The sequence below is a fragment of the Martes martes genome, assembly GCF_963455335.1.
Source record: "Martes martes genome assembly, chromosome: 1".
Classification (NCBI taxonomy): domain Eukaryota; kingdom Metazoa; phylum Chordata; class Mammalia; order Carnivora; family Mustelidae; genus Martes; species Martes martes.
Genome location: NC_137888.1, coordinates 130,465,523 through 130,483,737, shown reverse-complemented (window position 1 = coordinate 130,483,737; position 18,215 = coordinate 130,465,523). Strand labels below are relative to the sequence as shown.

Sequence of the window (18,215 nt, the reverse complement as noted above, 5' to 3'; positions counted from 1 at the left end):
AAAATATGATCTGGTCCCCAGAACTGTTGTGAATCTAAAAAGTCAAAGATTCTCAAACTCTTCCTACAAATAAAGAACCTACAGTCATCTCGGGATTTATTTTGCCTTCTCCCATGCTGTTGAAGAGGGACGTGCCAGTGAGCCTCTTCTGTTTGACAAAGCTGTTTTACAGGCATGTGAGACTTTTTGGAATACAGACATGTTTTACGAAACATTTTTTCCAGGGAAACAAATAAGACTGGCCATCAGAATGCAAACTTTTAAGTGTGTGGGCTCAATTGCCCAGAGCACAGAAATAACCCTTGGAGACCAAGGATCGTTAGAGGTTTACTTCAATAGGTAAAACTACCAGAGACACAGCTATGCATTTAGACCTTCCTTAGTCATCCTTCTAAACATGAGAACAAGTTAATTATTTTATGGCTATTTTCAAGTCACCAGTTTATGGGAAAGAGCTTTATGATACGGAAAAATGTTGCCTTCCCTGCAGCTTCGATTTGTTTCTGAGATTCTTTTTATGAACAATGGGCAAAACCTGCTGTTGTTTTGCACTCAGTACTGAAATTGCATTTGTTAGCCAGAGGTGGAGAAAAAAGCAGGCTGAGAAATTTAAACGTGGAAAGGGAAAGAACAAACAGGGTTACCGTCAACCAGAATCTGAGACAAGTAGTGTTCTGCATCTACACTCAATCCAGATGATGAAGTTAACACTGTTTAACTTTGTGAAAATATCCTGATTTAAAATAATGCAAAGTTTGTTCCTACTGATCTCTCCCTGGGACAGACAAAGCTGGGGAGCAGTGCCTTCCTGGAAGGTGTCATTTCAGGAAAGTCAGAGGCAGATATCTCCATAATAGACAATTTGGGTCTCTGGGGTTATAAATGCCTGAAGCTCTGTGTGTCCTTCAATGGAAAGAAGATGGGAAAACCGCAAATGAACCTCATTTGCATTCTTTTGGTCTCCCAATAATTAATCTTTGGCAATCTTCTTAATCTTACTCTTTTTCATTTTCTAACATTTCAAACTTTCCTCCTTAGGCCATAAGAATGATCTTTGTGGCTTAAAATTTAAAATTGTCCTTTGCAGTTGACTACTTGGTTTAGGTGCAGTTCTTGTCCCTTGAGCAAAAAAGCACCTAAAGGTTCTGAATTCACTCCTTAATATAGGAAGCACACTGTGTACAGATGCTAAAATCCCAGTAGTATCATCAACATAGTCATAATTGCTAGCCTCACCATCACCTCCACCTCGACTGTCACTGCCTCCACCAACAACACCATCACTGTGACCAAAATCACCATCACCACCACTACTACCACCACCTCCATCATCACCGCCTCCACCATCACCTCCACCACCACCACCACCATCGCCTCTACCTCCACCATCATTACTGCTCCTCTGCAAACATCATCACTGCTGCACCATCAGCAGCAGAATAATGACTACTTTCTCTGAGCTGGCATTGTGCGAAGTGCTTTCCATGCATAATCTCACTCAATCTTGCCAGCAGCCATGCTGTGTACATGGTGTTTTACCCCATTTAATGGGTGAGGAAGCTGAAATTTAGGTTGAATAACTTGGCTAATGCCCCTCATACAACCAATTGGGAAATGGAATGAAAATTCAGGTCTGTCTTGGTTTACGCCCTATGCACTGATTCACTCAACTTCATTGCCTCTATCCCAATCTTTTTTCCTAAAGTCTGTCTTTATCTCTAGAAACTTACCAAGTTCTAGAGTTTCTGCCATTGTTACTCTATCCTGCAAGAAAAGCCCAAGGGGGATTTTAAATGGTGATATGGTTCCTTGCAACTATGGTATCATCTTGGTGAGGTATAGAATCTTGCTGAAGGACTTAAAAACTGAAAACAAAACAAAACAGAACAAAAAAACCCTCAAACTGCTTATACCTTGCTCTTTAAAAATTTTAAGCCCTTATCCTCTCCTTATCCTATAAAGGCAGCTTAGAGTTTATCCTATGAGATAAGATAAGCCTCTACCAGCCCGTCTGCTTTGATCACTTCCTTTCACTGCTGATTAATCCAAGGGTTCAGATAACATAATTAACCAAGCACTGGTATGGATAACTCTACCATTCATCTTGTGTCATTTTCTTAGGGTCTTTTAGGTCCAGATGGATATGGACATCCAGGAAGAAAAGGAAAAAAGGTGAGGCTTAAGTTATGAAGTATTCTGAATGAAGGACTGTAGTTTTTATTTTATTTTACTAGATAGAATAAGACTTACTATCCAAGTGGTATGCCAGACATGGTTTCTGAATGCTGTTTATGACATGTTGTAGCTGCCAGAGTTCTCTCCTTAAAAAAAAAAAAAAAGACTGATTTTTTTGTCACTGCCTTTTTTAAAAATCAAACTCCTTTTCTCATCTTCCACCTGTGCCACATGGTCCCACCTGAGCCAGGAACCTCCCCAACTCCTCACCTCAGCAAACACTCTTGCCTTTATTTGGGATGTCCCTACCCATCTCCCTCCTTTTGACAATTTTTCCTCATTTTCTCAGACCAACTCAAATATCAACTTCTCTTTGTGGAAGCCTTCTTGGACTTCCATGGACAGATTTGGTTGTCCTATACTCTGTGTTCCTAAGGTGTGTTAGTCATATTTCTACAGTAGTCCCTTTCCATTGAGGTTGTATTATAATTTATCCCTACGTATTTGTCAAGTTTGTGAACTTGACAGTAGACTGCATCTTACTCAGTTTTGTATTGCTGGAATGAGCCTGGCACAGAGTAGGTACTCAGTAAATGTGTCTGAATATTTCTGCTCCCAAAGAAGATGGTATTTTAGCATGTTGTAGTTGAAGGGTTACTGACAGAGGTTTTGAAGAATGGAACTCACATGAAGCTTTCAATTCATCAGATGTCAATAGTTACAGTTATTCTGGGTGCTTTGTTCTGTGAGTTACCATTTATTGCTTCACAACATAAGAAATCACTGGGATGTTTAGTGATGCCCAGCTACTTAACCCTGGGCTGGCTTCTCTGCAATTCTCTTATTTCCCTTGATGGCACTGCTGCTATTTTATTGACCAGAAAAATGCCCTGAGTATAATTAATGGGCATAAATTCCCAAAACATAGTAAACTTTTAGTAAATATCTGTGCAATGATGAAAAATGGGGACCTCGGTGATCATCTAGTTTGGCCTTTTTGATTCACAGATAAGAAAATTGAGATTCAAAGAAGTGATGTAATGTGCCGATGGTCACACAACTGGTCACACATCATGGTCACACATGGTTAGAGACAGATCTGAGTGTAGAAGCTATGCCATTGGAGCCCCATCCTGGCACATTCTGTCTTTCTTCTCTAGTGGGGACTTTGCATAGCTGGGGAATTCTAGGTAGAATTCAAATGCCCATGTTTTAAGCCACATACCAGCTCTGCACTAAATCCAAGGGCAGACTCTCCTTATTGTGGTGTGGTCAACACTGTGGAACACAGGGATTCAGTCCACATTTTGTGGGTTTTTCCTGGCAAGACTTAATGGCTTCATTTTAAACAGTCCTCATTGTTGCTTGACTGGCTGGCTACCTTCCCCATGTCTATTCACTCTCCTCTCTGAATTGACTGTTTCGTACCTTCTCCCCTTCCCTCAGACTTCCAAGACCTGCTTTCCCTTCCAAATTTCAGCAGACAGTTGTGCTTCTTGTTTCATGAAACAAATAGGAGAAATGAACAGAGAACATCTGCATACATCTGCCATGGCATAGGCCAACTGACTTGCCTCTGTACCCTGTCTTCCCTCCTACTGCTATAGATACGAGTCTGTGCCCTCATCTAAGACTGATCGCGTCTCTCATGGGCTGGATTCCATTCCCTTTTTGCTTCATTAAGGTCTTGGGTCTTTTCTCTTCTTCATCATCAAATTTTCTTCCCTCTCCATAGATATTCCTGTCAGTATACAAAGAAGTGTGAATAAAGTCCATCGAAAAAAACAAACATAAAAACCCCTCATTTAACTACATAGTCCCATTGTCCCCTTTCTCTCTGGCAAAATTCTTTGACAGTTTAGGTCTATATCTGTGGTTTTTGCCCAATGGTGATTTTACCCTCCAGGGCATATTTGGTAATGTCTGGAGATGTTTGGGTTGTCACGACTAGGAGAGGGGATGCAGAGGGCACCTAGTGGATGGAGACCAGAGGTACTATTTTTCATCCTGTAATACACAGGACAGGCCCTCACAACTAAGAAGAATCATCAGGTCCAAAATATTAGTAGTGCCATGGTTGAGAAACTCCACTTTCTGTCCTCTGGTTCTTTTGAACTGATGACAGTTGAACCTTTACCCCTGGCCCCTGCCCACTCAATGACATCTGCTTTAGTCAAGGTAAAACCCATGGTGCTAAATCCAGTGGTCAGTTCTCTGTCTGCATCATACTCCAAGTCTCAGCAGCATTTGACAAAGGTGATCATGGCCTTCTTCTTAAAACCTTTCCTCTCTCATCTCCCAGAACATACCACTTCCCTGGTTTTTTGCTGGCTTCTTGTTTTTAGTTTCTTTTGAATGTTCTTGACCTCTAAATATTAGAAAACTCAGGACTCTATCCTTACACTTTTCTCTTTTTTAATTTTAATTTTTAAAAATTTTTATTAAGTTTTAAAAATTTTAACTCCAAAATAGTTAACAAAGTTTCAGGTGTACAGTATAGTGATCAACACTTCCATACAACACCCAGTGCTCATCACAAGTGCCCTCCTTAATCGCCATCACCTATTTCCCCCATCCCTTCCCCCACCTCTCCTCTGGTAACCATCAGTTTTTTCTCTATAGTTAAGAGGCTGTTTCTTGGTTTCTCTCTGTCTGTCTGTCTGTCTCTTTTTTTCCTTTGCTCTTTTTGTTCCTTATACTTCTGTTATTCTCCTCTTTACTTTCTTCTCAGGTGACCTTATCCAGTTCCATGGCATCAAGTATCCTTAATCTATCCTGTGATCTCCAGTGCACTTCTCCAGCTTGGACCAGTGTCGTAAACTCTAAACATGTTTCCACCTTAAGCCTGGCATGTAACAAAACAACCTTCTCCTCCTCCTTCTCCTCTCCCTGCTTCTTCTCCTCCACCACCTCCTCCTCTTTCTCCTCCTTCTCCTCCTCTTCCATCCCCCTCTTCCTTCCTTTTTCTTCTTCTTTTGTTTGTTAACCTTTGATTATGGAAAAATTCAAACACAGATATAGGTGGCGAAACTAATATAATGACACCTCTCCCCAGGTACCCATCACCTAACTCAAGCAATGAAAAACCCTTGGCCAGTTTTATTTTGTTTTATATGTACCCACCACACCTGTATCCTTCCCCCAATTATTTTGAAGCAATCCCAGATATCATATATTCCATGAGTAGATATTTCAAGTTGCATCTCTAAAAGATTCTTTATAAATATAACCACAGTACCATTATCAACCTAAGAATTAACAATAATCTTTTAATATCATCAAATATCTGGTCAGTCAAAACTGATTCCCCTGACAACCTGCCCCTCTTCTAGCCTTCCCCGTCTCAGGGAGTGCAGCCTCCCATCTGCCAGTTGTGCAAGGAAGATACTTGCTCCATCTTTAATAAATGTCTGTCTCTCAACTACTGTATTTACCTCATCATCAAATACTGTGAGTGTACCTTCCAGATACATCTAGTATTTCATCACTTCTCACCCCTGCCACTGCCACCCTCTGGACCAAGCCACCTGACTGGCATTCTTGTTTCCACTCTTGCTTCATCTAGTTAGTCCTCTGAGCAGCAGCCAGAGCCCTATTTTATTTTATTTTATATTTATTTTTTTAAATATTTTATTTTCAGGTAAACTCTACACTGAACATGGGGCTTGAACTTGCAACCCTGAGAACAAGAGTCATGTGCTCTACTAATTGAGCCAGTCAGGCACCCCCAGACTCATCTTTTTTTTTTTTAATTTATTTGTCAGAGAGAGAGAGAGGAGTGAGAGTGAGCACAAGTAGACAGAGTGGCAGGCAGAGGGAGAGGGAGAAGCAGGCTCCCTGCCGAGCAAGGAGCCCGATGTGGGACTCGATCCCAGGACGCTGGGATCATGACCTGAGCCGAAGGCAGCTGCTTAACCAACTGAGCCACCCAGGCGTCCCCAGACTCATCTTTTAAATGGATAATCAGACCATGTCATTCCTTTATTCAAAGCCCAGCTTCAGCTCCTGATGTCATTCAGAATTAGCCCCTCTGTTAACATGGCCTACAAGACTCTACAATCTGGTCCTTCTGTGAACTCCCTGACATCCTCTCCTCCTGCTCCCCTCCTGCCATTCTGCTCCAGGGTTCCTCAAACACAGCACACATTCATATTCTTGCCTCAGGGTTCTTCACACACTCATCCTTCTGCTTAAAATGCTCTCTCCCAGATACCTGTTTGGCTGGCTTCCTCAAGTTACGCTGGTCTTTGCCCAAATGCGGCCATTACCAAAAGGCTTTGTCTGACCACCTTGTATAAAATAGTTACCCCTGTCCAAACCTATCCATGTCATTCTTTATCCCTTAATCCTCTTTCTAGAATAGGATTCATCTCTCCCTGACATACATTTCTTCCTCACTAGCAGGTAAGTTCCACGATAGCAGGGTCTTTGTTCTCTCGCTGCTCAATTCCCAGTGGCTAGAAAGGTGCCTGGCATGTAGCAGGGGCTAACTAAATACTTGTTGAATGAACAGTTGCTTTGTAGTGTGCCTTTGATCTGACAATGACCACCTGCTTTCCTGCAGCCAGTTTGGTACCCTTTCCTTTGGTTTACATTGGATCAGACCTCCGATTATTTAGACCACTGGATAAAAATGCTTAAGAAGGACATTCCATTACGCAATATGTAATACATAGTCCCATAGTTCCCTTTCTGTCTGGCAAAGAAGGAAGGGGAAGATTGGTAAAGATCATTTGCCGGTTGTTTCACATTGAATTATAGAAATCAAATATGGTCATTTGGGAGTAGCTCAAGATAACAACTGTTACTATAGTTGTTTTTCCTGGCACCTGTTTTGAGTCTGTTTTCTCAAAATTATAGTTTCTTCTTATTCCCTGAGGAATGTCAAAGAAAGACTTAATCATATGACAGTAAACAAAACCTTATCTCATTTCTGACACTAGGGCGAACCTGGATTTCCTGGCTCTCCTGGTGCACAAGTAAGAAGATATCTTTCTGGGTCTGGCAACTGGTATGCAGCATGTGTCATTTGTTTGTAGTTGTTTTTCTTCAAACTCAAGGTTTTGCTTTTGATTCTGTGAAGGGGGAAGATGGTGACCCAGGCCATGGAGGAGAGAAGGGAGCAAAGGGAATCCGAGGGCGGAGGGTAAGAATCAAAGGAATTTCCCAAGATCTATAACTGCACATATCATGACACTACTCACGGGAGAATTTCTATTGGGTTAATGGACTTCTCAGCAGGAAGCTCTTGTCCTTCTCAGTAGACATTCCACACCTTTCTCTGGCCACCCCACTCCCCCTACCCCCTAATTAATACCACTCTCATTGATCTTGTGAATGCAAATGAAGCTCATCAAAGCATAATAAAAGAAAATCCAAGTTGGAGTTTCAGTTACACAATATCAATATCTATGATAAGTCTGGATATCACTTGGGAGGATAGTGTTTTAGCTGCAGAGCAAACATCGCTATTTCTGTCAGATTCCTTTAAGCCTTAACTTCGTCTTAGCTAATTTAGGATTAGACTCTCAGGAACGTGGCTGCCATCCTGGTGGACTTTGAGCCACGTCTTCACTGTGCTTTGTGGAGTCCACCATTAAAAATCCATTCCCTCGGGTTCCAAAGATTCAGTCTCGAAAAGCTACAATCACTGGCAGCTCTTTTTGGAAAGAGCCTGTGGATATCTAAAACCTTGACAGTTTTTAGCTGATAGACATTAGAGAACAAGGCCTTCTGGGAAAGACATGGACTAGTATTCGGTGCAGAAAAGAGGAAAGAGAATATTTATTATCTAGGCACTCAATAATTGGTATTTTCATACACTGGCAAGGGCATAAAGGAAAAAACTAAGCTATGCCTAACATGGTTTGCTGCTGGCTAATATTGCCCTGCTCTATGATGTCTCTGATTTCAAATAACTGATGTCTCTGGTTTCAAATAACTGATGTCTCTGGTTTCAAGTAAAAAAGGACAAAACATCGGCTACATGTTTCAGATACCTATAAGATGACCAGTAAACCATGGTCGGCATAGACCTTTTATCAGACTCTAAAGACCAGAAGGTGGTGAAAGAAATTTTCCTTTCTCTTTATGTCAGGTCCTCAGTGTGTATTTCCTATATTCTTTTAATTATATGACTTGGAGTCTAAACTGACTATTGAGCCATCCTTTAAGGCCGGGTTTGAAAGTGTGTGTCTGTGTGTATGTCCACATGTTGGCTGAGGTTAGGTCTGTAGGGGGCAGTTTAGATGGCTCCTGAAGGAGACCACCTCCCTTTCTACCACTGGCATCTCACTCCATGGATACAGTTCATAAACTTAACTAGTCCAAAGCAGACTCATTGGAGCTTAGAAAGAATGACAGTTTAGTATCTCAAAGTGGGTCTGATGGTTTTAACCAAGTTGTATTCAAGAGGAGAAGCTTATTCCTTTGGTTTGGATATTTTTAGGGTAATGCTGGCTTTCCTGGACTTATCGGAACTCCAGGTGACCAAGGCCCTCCAGGACCAGTGGTAACATAGATTCTTCTTTCTTTTATTTTCAACCTTTGTGTAAAAGTGAATAAGGATTTGCTAAGAGCCATCTGAATGAATGAAGAAATGAACATTTGGGAGGCACTAGAGGATCTGTATAGGGAATGAGCCAAGTTTGCTTTTGAGGACATTAGCTTTAAGTCCTTACACAGTATATTTATTCAATGTATATTGTTTACTTGAACATCGGGAAGATATTAGAGCAGCTGGAGATTTATAAACCTGTCTAAATACATAATACATAAACTCACCAGAGACTGAGCTTATCAATGTAAACAAGATGAGCAAAAACATTTGTGCAAACATTGGAAGGAAATCCTAACAAAATGTGACATTTATATAATCTGAACTAAACTGACAATGTTGCAAGTCCACAAATAATATATATTTTTAATTCCCTGGGAGGTCATTTGGTATGAAGGGAAAGACTCTGGGGCTCTTGTCATTTTGCACTACCCCTTGTCCCATGAGGCTAGGCAGTCCTTTCACAAGAGATGGTAGAGTGAGTAAGCCAGGGGCTGAACCTGGTGGTTTCACTGCATTTAGGATTTACTATAGAGGAGCCACAAAGTCATAGAAGCAAAAATCTTGGAAGCAGAATGATGCACACACCTATTTTACAGACGAGAAAACAAAGGCTGAAAAAGATCATCGTGACCTGCCTGAGGTGACAAATCACTAGCTTGTAGAATCTAAATAAAAACAAGGATCTCTAGACTCCCAGAGTACCCCAGTCAGGACTATCTGTTCTGAAGGGTTCCAGGGACGGCTTATTTGGCACTAGAGCCGGGATAAGATGGTGGTGGGTAGCCTGAGGAGGAGGGATAGGAAGTGGCTGGGGTCTACTTTAGAACTGTTTCTGAATGGCCCTGAGATCTTGACAGGCCTTTTCTTGAATTGGATCCTAAACTGTGTGGCTTGCTCTCAAGATGACCTGATCTTCTAAGAATCTTTATGTCCCATGCTCCTGGATATCCTAGACTCTGAGGTCTGAGCACACCTCCAATCCACTCTGACTTTTTTCCTTAGCGGGTCAGCCAGAATTCCAGGGCCAGGACTGCAGGGGAAGAAGGTGGTCTATGTACTATGATATCTTTCTGAGAATGTTTTGCTAACTCCAGAGAATAATTTGTCAGACCTCAGAATCTTACATTTTAAACCATTTCTTCTCTTCTCAGGGCATCAAGGGTCCCAAAGGTTTGGCAGATATGACGGTAGGTAAACATTTTAAATCTAAACCTTGTTCTTTTTAACACACGAGGCTTTCCTCTTCCACACAGTAGAAATCTATATTCTATTGTTTCTCCTCTTATAAATTCTTTAAGTACCTTAAGTTTATAGACTTTCCTCTGAAAGGTTATAATCACATCAATGAGAAGAGTAGAATAATGTTTTAAATCATGGAGGCAATCTGGATGTTTCTGAGTGCTACTATTGGCTGACACGAAGGGAAAGACTTTGAGGCTACAACTCCCACACAATATGCCTTTTTGTAAAGTTCAGAAGTTGCTTATAAAGTGTCTATAGATGGTAGAATCCATCTTCATGTTTCATGACACACCTGAAAACAATCTCAAAAGTTACGACCATTTTTCATCTCCGAGGCACAAAAATACTACTGTGGTGGGAAGGAAGTGGGGGCAAGCAAGAACCAAGAAATAAAGGGGCCAAGGGATAAACAGAACACAGAGGAAGAGATCAAAGGAGTGAAGCAGAATTCTAATGGAGGTGTGAGGGGTCTGTGTCCTGGCATTCACCCTAAAGAATTGTTCCAGGAATTGCTGACATAGAGATCCAGGAATTGAAGACAGTTCTTTGCATTTTAGGCCAAGATTTCTAGATCAAAACTTCCTCAAAATCAGATTTGATTCCATTGCTTTTTGAGGCAGTTAAAAAAAATAAAAAAGAGTTCCCCTTATTTATCTATGTCTAGTAATATGAGCACTGTATGGTATATAAACTACATTTTAAATGTTTCAAAATATCTGCTGTATCTAGAAACATAATTTCTGAATCATTTCATCTGCTGTAACAATTTTTGTGTTTTCTATTGTAGCTTAAAAAGCTTCAGAAAGAAACTGATAATACACAGATGACATTTCTAAGTCATGAGAGAACGATGGAATATGCTTCAGATTAAATACGTTTCCCTTTTCCCTCTTTCTCCATCTTTCTAACAGCCTTGTGAAATCATTGCTGTCATACAAGAGAACTGCCGTAAGTTGTTTGGGAAAGGCTCAAGTGGGGGCCGGTGGTGTGAGGTGAGGCTGGATCATGGTCATGGACTGGGGACATAAATCACCTGTGGATTTGACTGAGGGTTGGGAGAAGCCATTGTCTATCATGAAAGACTCTTATAAATTAATGTATTTGGCTCAGTCTCCCTTTGGGTAAGTAACCTTTGCCAGTGGGGTCTCAGAAATGAAGTGGCTGAAAGGGATGCTGTCTCAATAGTGAAGAGAAATTCCACTATAATGTGGCACCTCATGAAGGGAAATGCCAATTGCACACCTGCATGTCTGCATCTCAGTGCTTCTTATCACAAAACAAATAAAGAAAAACTTTCCTATTCTTATTCCATCCATTTAAACAAGAGGGATCATCAGGGAGCCTTCAATAAGAAATGTGTCCTTTTTTATTTGCATTTATGTTTTAACAATGGAATTGCAAATAATCAGATGTTAATATTTGGTCACATCCCCAGATTGGAATTTACTCATTGTCTTCAGTGTATTCCTGGATATTTGCTTCCTGTAATATGTACCCTTCTCCACTCACTAGCAATAGGGAGAGAACATTGATTTGGCAGAGTGCTTAATTTGGGTGCTTGGCTTTTCTCCACAAATGCCTAGCCCTGCTTATTTAAACTTCATGTTCTGTCCATTCCCATTTAGTTGCTGTTGAAAGAGATTCTGGAGTCCTTTTTCCTAGAAATCACAAAAAATAATACAATTGTTTTGACCACAAAGGGAGAATGTCAGAGTTGACCATGTAAAAAGTTAAAACCTGTTTATATTGAAGACCACTGTGAAGTCAAAAGTGAACAGAAAGGGGCATCTGGGTAGCTCAGTGGCTTAAAGCCTCTGCCTTTGGCTCAGGTCATGATCCCAGGGTCCTGGGATCAAGCCCCGCATCCAGCTCTCTGCTTGCTGGGGAGGCTGCTTCCTCCTCTCTCTCTGCCTGCCTCTCTGCCTACTTGTGATCTCTCTCTGTCAAGTAAATAAATAAAAAATCTTTTAAAAAAAAGTGAACAGAAAAATGGGCAAAAAATATACACAATATACCAAGCCAAGGACCTAATTTTGTTAACTCTGTCATGTCGAAATATATATAATCGCTCAATCATTTTTTTAAAGATTTTATTTATTTATTTGACAGAGAAAGAGACAGTGAGAGAGGGAACACAAGCAGGGGGAGGAGGTGTGGGGGAAGCAGGCTTCCCACCAAGCAGGGAGACTGATGTGCCCCTCCATCCCAGGACCCTGGGATCATGACCCAAGCTGAAGGCAGAAGCCCAATGACTGAGCCACCCAGGCATCCCTGCTCAATCACTTTTATCTACAAGCTCAGATATTTCATATACATTGAACCTAATGTAAAAAACTCTTAGATTGAAAAATCTAAGTATCATGAGAGTATCATGAGACATCTATAGTGGACTAGGCAATTCTGCTCTAAATTTATCAATGAAAAGAATTCATGTTCATCATATACTAAGTGAAAAAAGATTCAGAATAGGACATATACTAAAGTCCAAGCTTTATAAAATAAAATAACAAATTAAACATATATACACATACATAGACATTATGAATTAAGGATAATTTTAATTTTTTGTTTTCTGATATTTTCCATAAAAACATATTACTTGAGCAATATATATGTATATTATGTATAATATATATATTACTTGAGCAATATATATGTGTATATATACTATATACATAATATATAGTATATAATATATATAATGTATTATATACAGTTTTAGATATGTATATATATGTATATATGTGTGTGTGTATATATAGTTTCAGAATAGCTCCATGTATTAGTCAGGTTTAAGTTCAGTACAGTGTGACCTCAGTACTCAGTAATAATGACACAAATGTATTTCTCAGATCAAAGCCATGAAGGGGTCAGTCTGGAGTTGAAATGGATGTCCACAGTATTCAGGGACACAGGCTCTTTATATTTTTTGATTCTGCATTGTGGGAAGGGTGTTCTGTTTCCAAAATCAGCTCGAAGTCCAAGATGTTGACTAAGCTTCAGGCAGCAGGAAAAGAAAGGGAAAGGGGAAGGATATCTTTCTGAAGTTGTTTCTACCATATCTCTTTTTTCCCCTTTTTCTTTTTTTAAAGATTTCACCCATTTACTTGACAGACAGAGATCACAAGTAGGCAGAGAGGTAGGCAGAGAGAGAGAGAGAGAGAGGAGGAAGCAGGCCCTCTGCTAAGCAGAGAGCCCGATGTGGGGCTCGATCCCAGGACCCTGGGATCATGACCCGAGCCGAAGGCAGAGGCCCTAACCCACTGAGCCACCCAGGTGCTCCTCTACCATATCTCTTTTTCCATTCTTCCGGCTTCCCCACTGGGAAATGGAGTCTTTTTTCCGGGCAGCCATATGCCCCGGGACTGAGGATTTACTGCTATAGAAAAAAGGGAAAATGGATATTGGGGAGCAAATCGAGGTCTTGGCCAAACTCAAGCAGGAGTCAGAGAAGGTCACTGCTTGAATTTCTCAGAGAAGATAGTTTTTCATATTGAAGCACTCACCTAGAAACCATACCACTGCCTATATAAACTAACCATGTCTCGTTTTTTTCCTCCAAAACAATTTCCCTTCCAGCTTGTTCGACAGGTAGGCAATATATCTTCTTATTCACTCAGACATCACCTGTTCAGAGGCATTACAGAAAATCTTAAATCTGGGTGTCTATTGTGTTAAGGTATTTCCAAATGCCCAGCGTTCCCTAGCGAAGTGGTCTTTGCCTTGGACATGTCAAACGACGTCTCCCAGTCGGATTTTGAGAGGATGAGAAACATTCTATTGTCTCTGTTGGAGAGGATGGAAATAAGTGACAGTAACTGCCCAACGGGTGCCCGAGTGGCCATCGTTTTGTACAACGCCAAAACTGACTACCTGGTTCGCTTCTCAGACCACAAGGGGAAGCCCACACTCCTGCAGGCGGTCAGGACGATCCCTCTGCAAGGGTCTTCTGGCAGCAGGAACCTTGGGGAGGCCATGAGGTTTGTGGCCAGACATGTATTCAAACGTGTGCGCTCCGGTCTTCTCGTGAGGAAAGTGGCTGTGTTCTTCCAGGCGGGCTGGTCTCATGACCAAGATGCTTTCAGCACCGCCACCCTGGAGCTCAGCGCGCTGGACATCACCTCTGCTATCATCACCTTCACAGAGGTGCACAACCTCCCGTATGACCTGCTGGTAAGTGGGGGAGTCACTGGGGGGTGGCGGCTTAGTACCTGCTCCTTATCCCTCCATCAAGGACTGCATTGATGTGTATGCAGGGGGAGGGAGGTGTTCTTATTATGGACTCTGCTACAAGTGTAACTACTAGCACCAACTGGCCACTCTTGAGTGTTTACTCTGAGCTACCCACAAACATTAACTTATTTAATATCCCCAAGACTCTTTGAGGTGAGTAGATAAGAAGATAAGAAATATCTTATTCAGAGATAAGAAAACTGAGGAGTTAAGTATAGAGAGTTAAGTATACCATCAAAAGTCAAATATCTAGTTAGTAGCAGATTGATCTGCCTTCAGAGCCCATGCTTAAACACTATGCTAAACTGTATCATGAGGGTTTATAGAATGTAACTCTCCCTTTACTCTCCTCCCCTCCGCTCCCCTCATCTCCTCTTTCTTTCTTCTTTCTTTCTTTCTTTCTTTCTTTCTTTCTTTCTTTCTTTCTTTCTTTCTTCCTTTCTTGTATAAAACACATACCCATATAACAAAGTGGGTAAAGCACATTAATTTAAAATGCACATCTGGATGGATTTTTATAAATGTTAAACCCCTTGTGACCAAGACATGGTTCAAGATATGAAACTCTCAGCATCCTTTAAGTTTTGCTCATGCTTCCCCAAACTATACACTCCACAGAGTCACTGCTCTTCTGGCTTCTGTCGCAGTCAAATAAGCAGTTTGGCTTGTTCTGAACCTTCATTTCAATTGAATCCTATAACATGTACTCTTTCGTATCTGGCTTCTTCCACTCAACATAATGTCTGTTCTCCTTGTTTATCTATGTTGTGTATATGGGTATCATTATTTTTTACTGCTGTTCTGAACTATGCTAAGTGTGTACATACCATAATTTATTTACCTATTCTCCAGACTTGACTTTTCTAACTGAAACCCACATAACACATTCTCATGGAATATATGGGATGATCTATCAAAATAGAGACAGGTTCTCTAAGAGACTCCATTGCCAATATTCAACTGTGTTGGGCTAGCAAAAATGAAAGTGTCATATAGTTCAGCCTAATAGCTAGTTAATTTAGCTGTGCTAGACCATTTAATTTTCTCTTAAAGAGAGATGGTAGGTGACAGACACTGTTATCACAGCTGTGGATATGCTTCTAGGAATCAATAGATAAAATTATGATAGCTTGCAACCATTGGACTACATACCCTGGGTTTTGAGAAACAAAGTTAAAATGCAAAGTGCTGAGTTCTTTTCTTGCTGTTACATCCCTCTTGTCCTGGAAGATGTGCGGGCAGAGATGTGTTGTTGATGGAGCAGCCCTCAATAACTTCCTGAATGGATTCCTAAAGACAGGGTATAACCAAATAACAGTTAAAATTAGAGATTGGCTCTTCCATCAACAATGAGTGCCTTTGGAAAAGTCTCTTCATCTTTCTGAGTCTCATTTTGCTCAGCTCTAAAATGGAGAGAAGGTCACAAGTAAATGTTATCTAGCTCCCTTCCTGGTGTAAGGATCTATTTTCAAAAAAGCATCTCCCTAACATTTGGAGAGTGACCCTTAGGGTACAGTTACATTCCTCAAATGTCCAGCAGTGTGGCTGTCTGAGAGGATCCTGGACAGACTGTTGGGATCTGATGTAGAGTTAATATTTGGTCAGGATGTTCTCGGCCTCTTAGTTGCTTTAGGTTCCAGGTAAAAGGATATAATCATATGTGAAAAGAATCTGCTAGCTTCAGTACACTTGGACCTCAGCTCGGTCACCTCTCTCTGCTCTCCTTTCTGTTTCTTAGACATATTCTTGCCCTGGGATGCTGGAAACCAATTCTGTTTCCTAAATGTAACAAAGTAGAAATGTTACATGGTGCTAAGTGTTGCTTGCCCGCTCAAATGTAATGCATGACCTCGTTTCTGTTGACACCAGCAAGGAGAGAAACCATAAGAATGACAGCTCCATTCTCAAGGCCTGTCAGAAAAATCCTCATTTCTTCATAACTGGAGATAATTGCAGCCCTTAACCTCTCTCCTACTCTGTGCATTATCCTTAGGGGTATCCTATTAGGAGAGTAGAAATATCCTGTAATTTGTCTTTGGAATTATCTGCCTGAGGAACCTCTTTGACGTTCCGTGAGGCTTTTGTCTTTCACCTCTATGTTGTTTTATTTCACAAAACAACACCCACATGCTTCTTCTGGAAAAATGATAGTTGTTAAATTTAAAATCATTATATAAACAGATGCCCGAACTTCTCAGTCCATTTAAATGTTTTCAGAGGCTGTGGGGCATATTAAAATGGGTTTTTAAGCCATCCATGGAGTCATCTTAGCCCTAAAAAAAGTTTTGCAGCATTGGACTATTTGTGTCTGGATCCAATTGTCTGTATGTATCTCAAAATCTTTGCCCTGTTTTTTAAAGTTAAAAAGCAGAGGATTGCAGGGAAAATGAAATTTGAGTCCCAGGTTTCAAATTTAATTTTTCTTTATGAAAAGTCTAGTACATTTCCCCTTGAAACAGTACCTAGGAAAATAGCTCATGTTTATTGACTCAGACACTGTACTAAGATCTTTCCACTTATTGGTTCTTGTAATCCTTATAACAACCCAGTGAGATAACTATTATGGGACCATTTCTCAGATAATGAAACTGAGACATGGAGAAGTTAAATAACTTGCTCAAGGTCTGGAATTTTCTTCAGCAATGAGATTTTGAGTTCAAAAGTCAAGAACAGGAAGGGAGTTTAGACGTTCTAAATTCTTCCCATGTATTAATTCATTTTATCTTTATAACACTATGAGATAAACCTATGAACTAGCTCTCTTTTTATTTCTGTGTATTAAAAAAGAAGAATCTAAAGAATGGAGTGCTGGCTATCATGGAGACAAGAAAATCAGCTTTAAAGGATAGAAACATTAAGAGGATGGTCAAAAAATGGGGGTGGGTAATTTTAAGTTTTGTGTAATTTCAGGATTCAGAAAAATTACAGGAGGACTTTTTTTTTTTTAAATTAAGAAAGTGTTGGGTTGCCTGGAGAGCCTCTTTCAGAGGCCATGGATAACCTGCAGCTGAGGCCTTGTGGGTTGCTATTTTCCATTAGATTGTTACTCCTCTAAGTCCAGGATCAGCAGCCAAGGGAAGAAATTAGGCAAAGACTTCACATTCTGGGAGTGCCTGGGTAGCTCAGTGGGTTAAAGCCTCTGCGTTCAGCTCGGGTCGTGATCCCAGGGTCCTGGGATCAAGTCCCTCATCGGGCTCTCTGGCTCAGCAGGGAGCCTGCTTCCCCCCCACTCTCTCCCTGCCTCTCTGCCTACTTGTGATCTCTGTCTGTCAAATAAATAAATAAAATCTCAAAAAAAAAATAAGACTTCACACTCTTTTTTGGTCCTGTATGTTATCTGGGCATGTTTTCTTGACACTGGGACATCAACTTATTCAACTGTAAAATGGGGATAAGCTCACAGATATGTTGTAAGAGTTCTAAGAGGTGGTGCCTACAGGGACATTGGGCTGACACTTTCTATGTGTATACTTAGTGGGTAGTCATTATTATTACCATCTCTTCTTCAGGGACCTGAAGAGTGCCTCTTCACCCAAGAACTATTAAATTAGACAGCTTCTGTTTAGTAAGCACCTATGAAGTTCCAACCACCGTGCTATGTGGTTTTCATGCCTTGTCACCTTAACCCATCAATACTCAAAATGTGGTCCTGGGACCAGCAGCAAGACCATTACCCGGGTCCATGAGAAATGCCAAATCTCAGACTCTACCACTGATCTAATTAGTTGAGCTCTGCATTTTAAAAAAAGATTTTTAAAAATTTATTCATTTAGAGAGAGAACGTGCTCGAGCAGGGGGAGGGCCAGAGGGAAAAGGAGAAAGAGAATCTCAAGCACACTCCACGTTGAGAGTGGGGTAGAGCCTGATGGGGGCACCATCCCAGGCTCTGCATTTTTAACAGGATCCCTAGATGGTTTGCATGAGTGTTAAAGTTTGAGGAGTGTTGGTCCAATCTATCCCACAAGTTAATAATGATAATCTACATTTCCCAGATGAGGTAAGGGAA

The 18,215-nt window shown here is 40.8% G+C and overlaps 1 protein-coding gene across 1 annotated transcript in view; it reads left to right on the top strand.

Annotated features, from left to right (window-relative positions):
* LOC308345533 (collagen alpha-4(VI) chain-like) overlaps positions 1 to 18,215 on the top strand; it is a gene marked incomplete at both ends in the record, with an annotated part of 96,893 nt that overhangs the window by 59,824 nt on the left and 18,854 nt on the right. Inside the window, 7 exons of the mRNA XM_080807767.1 lie at positions 2,122 to 2,172; positions 7,119 to 7,154; positions 7,259 to 7,321; positions 8,624 to 8,686; positions 9,886 to 9,921; positions 10,888 to 10,924; positions 13,656 to 14,149. Coding sequence (XP_080663893.1) covers positions 2,122 to 2,172; positions 7,119 to 7,154; positions 7,259 to 7,321; positions 8,624 to 8,686; positions 9,886 to 9,921; positions 10,888 to 10,924; positions 13,656 to 14,149 — 780 coding nt within the window. The remainder of the gene's footprint in view (positions 1 to 2,121; positions 2,173 to 7,118; positions 7,155 to 7,258; positions 7,322 to 8,623; positions 8,687 to 9,885; positions 9,922 to 10,887; positions 10,925 to 13,655; positions 14,150 to 18,215) is intronic.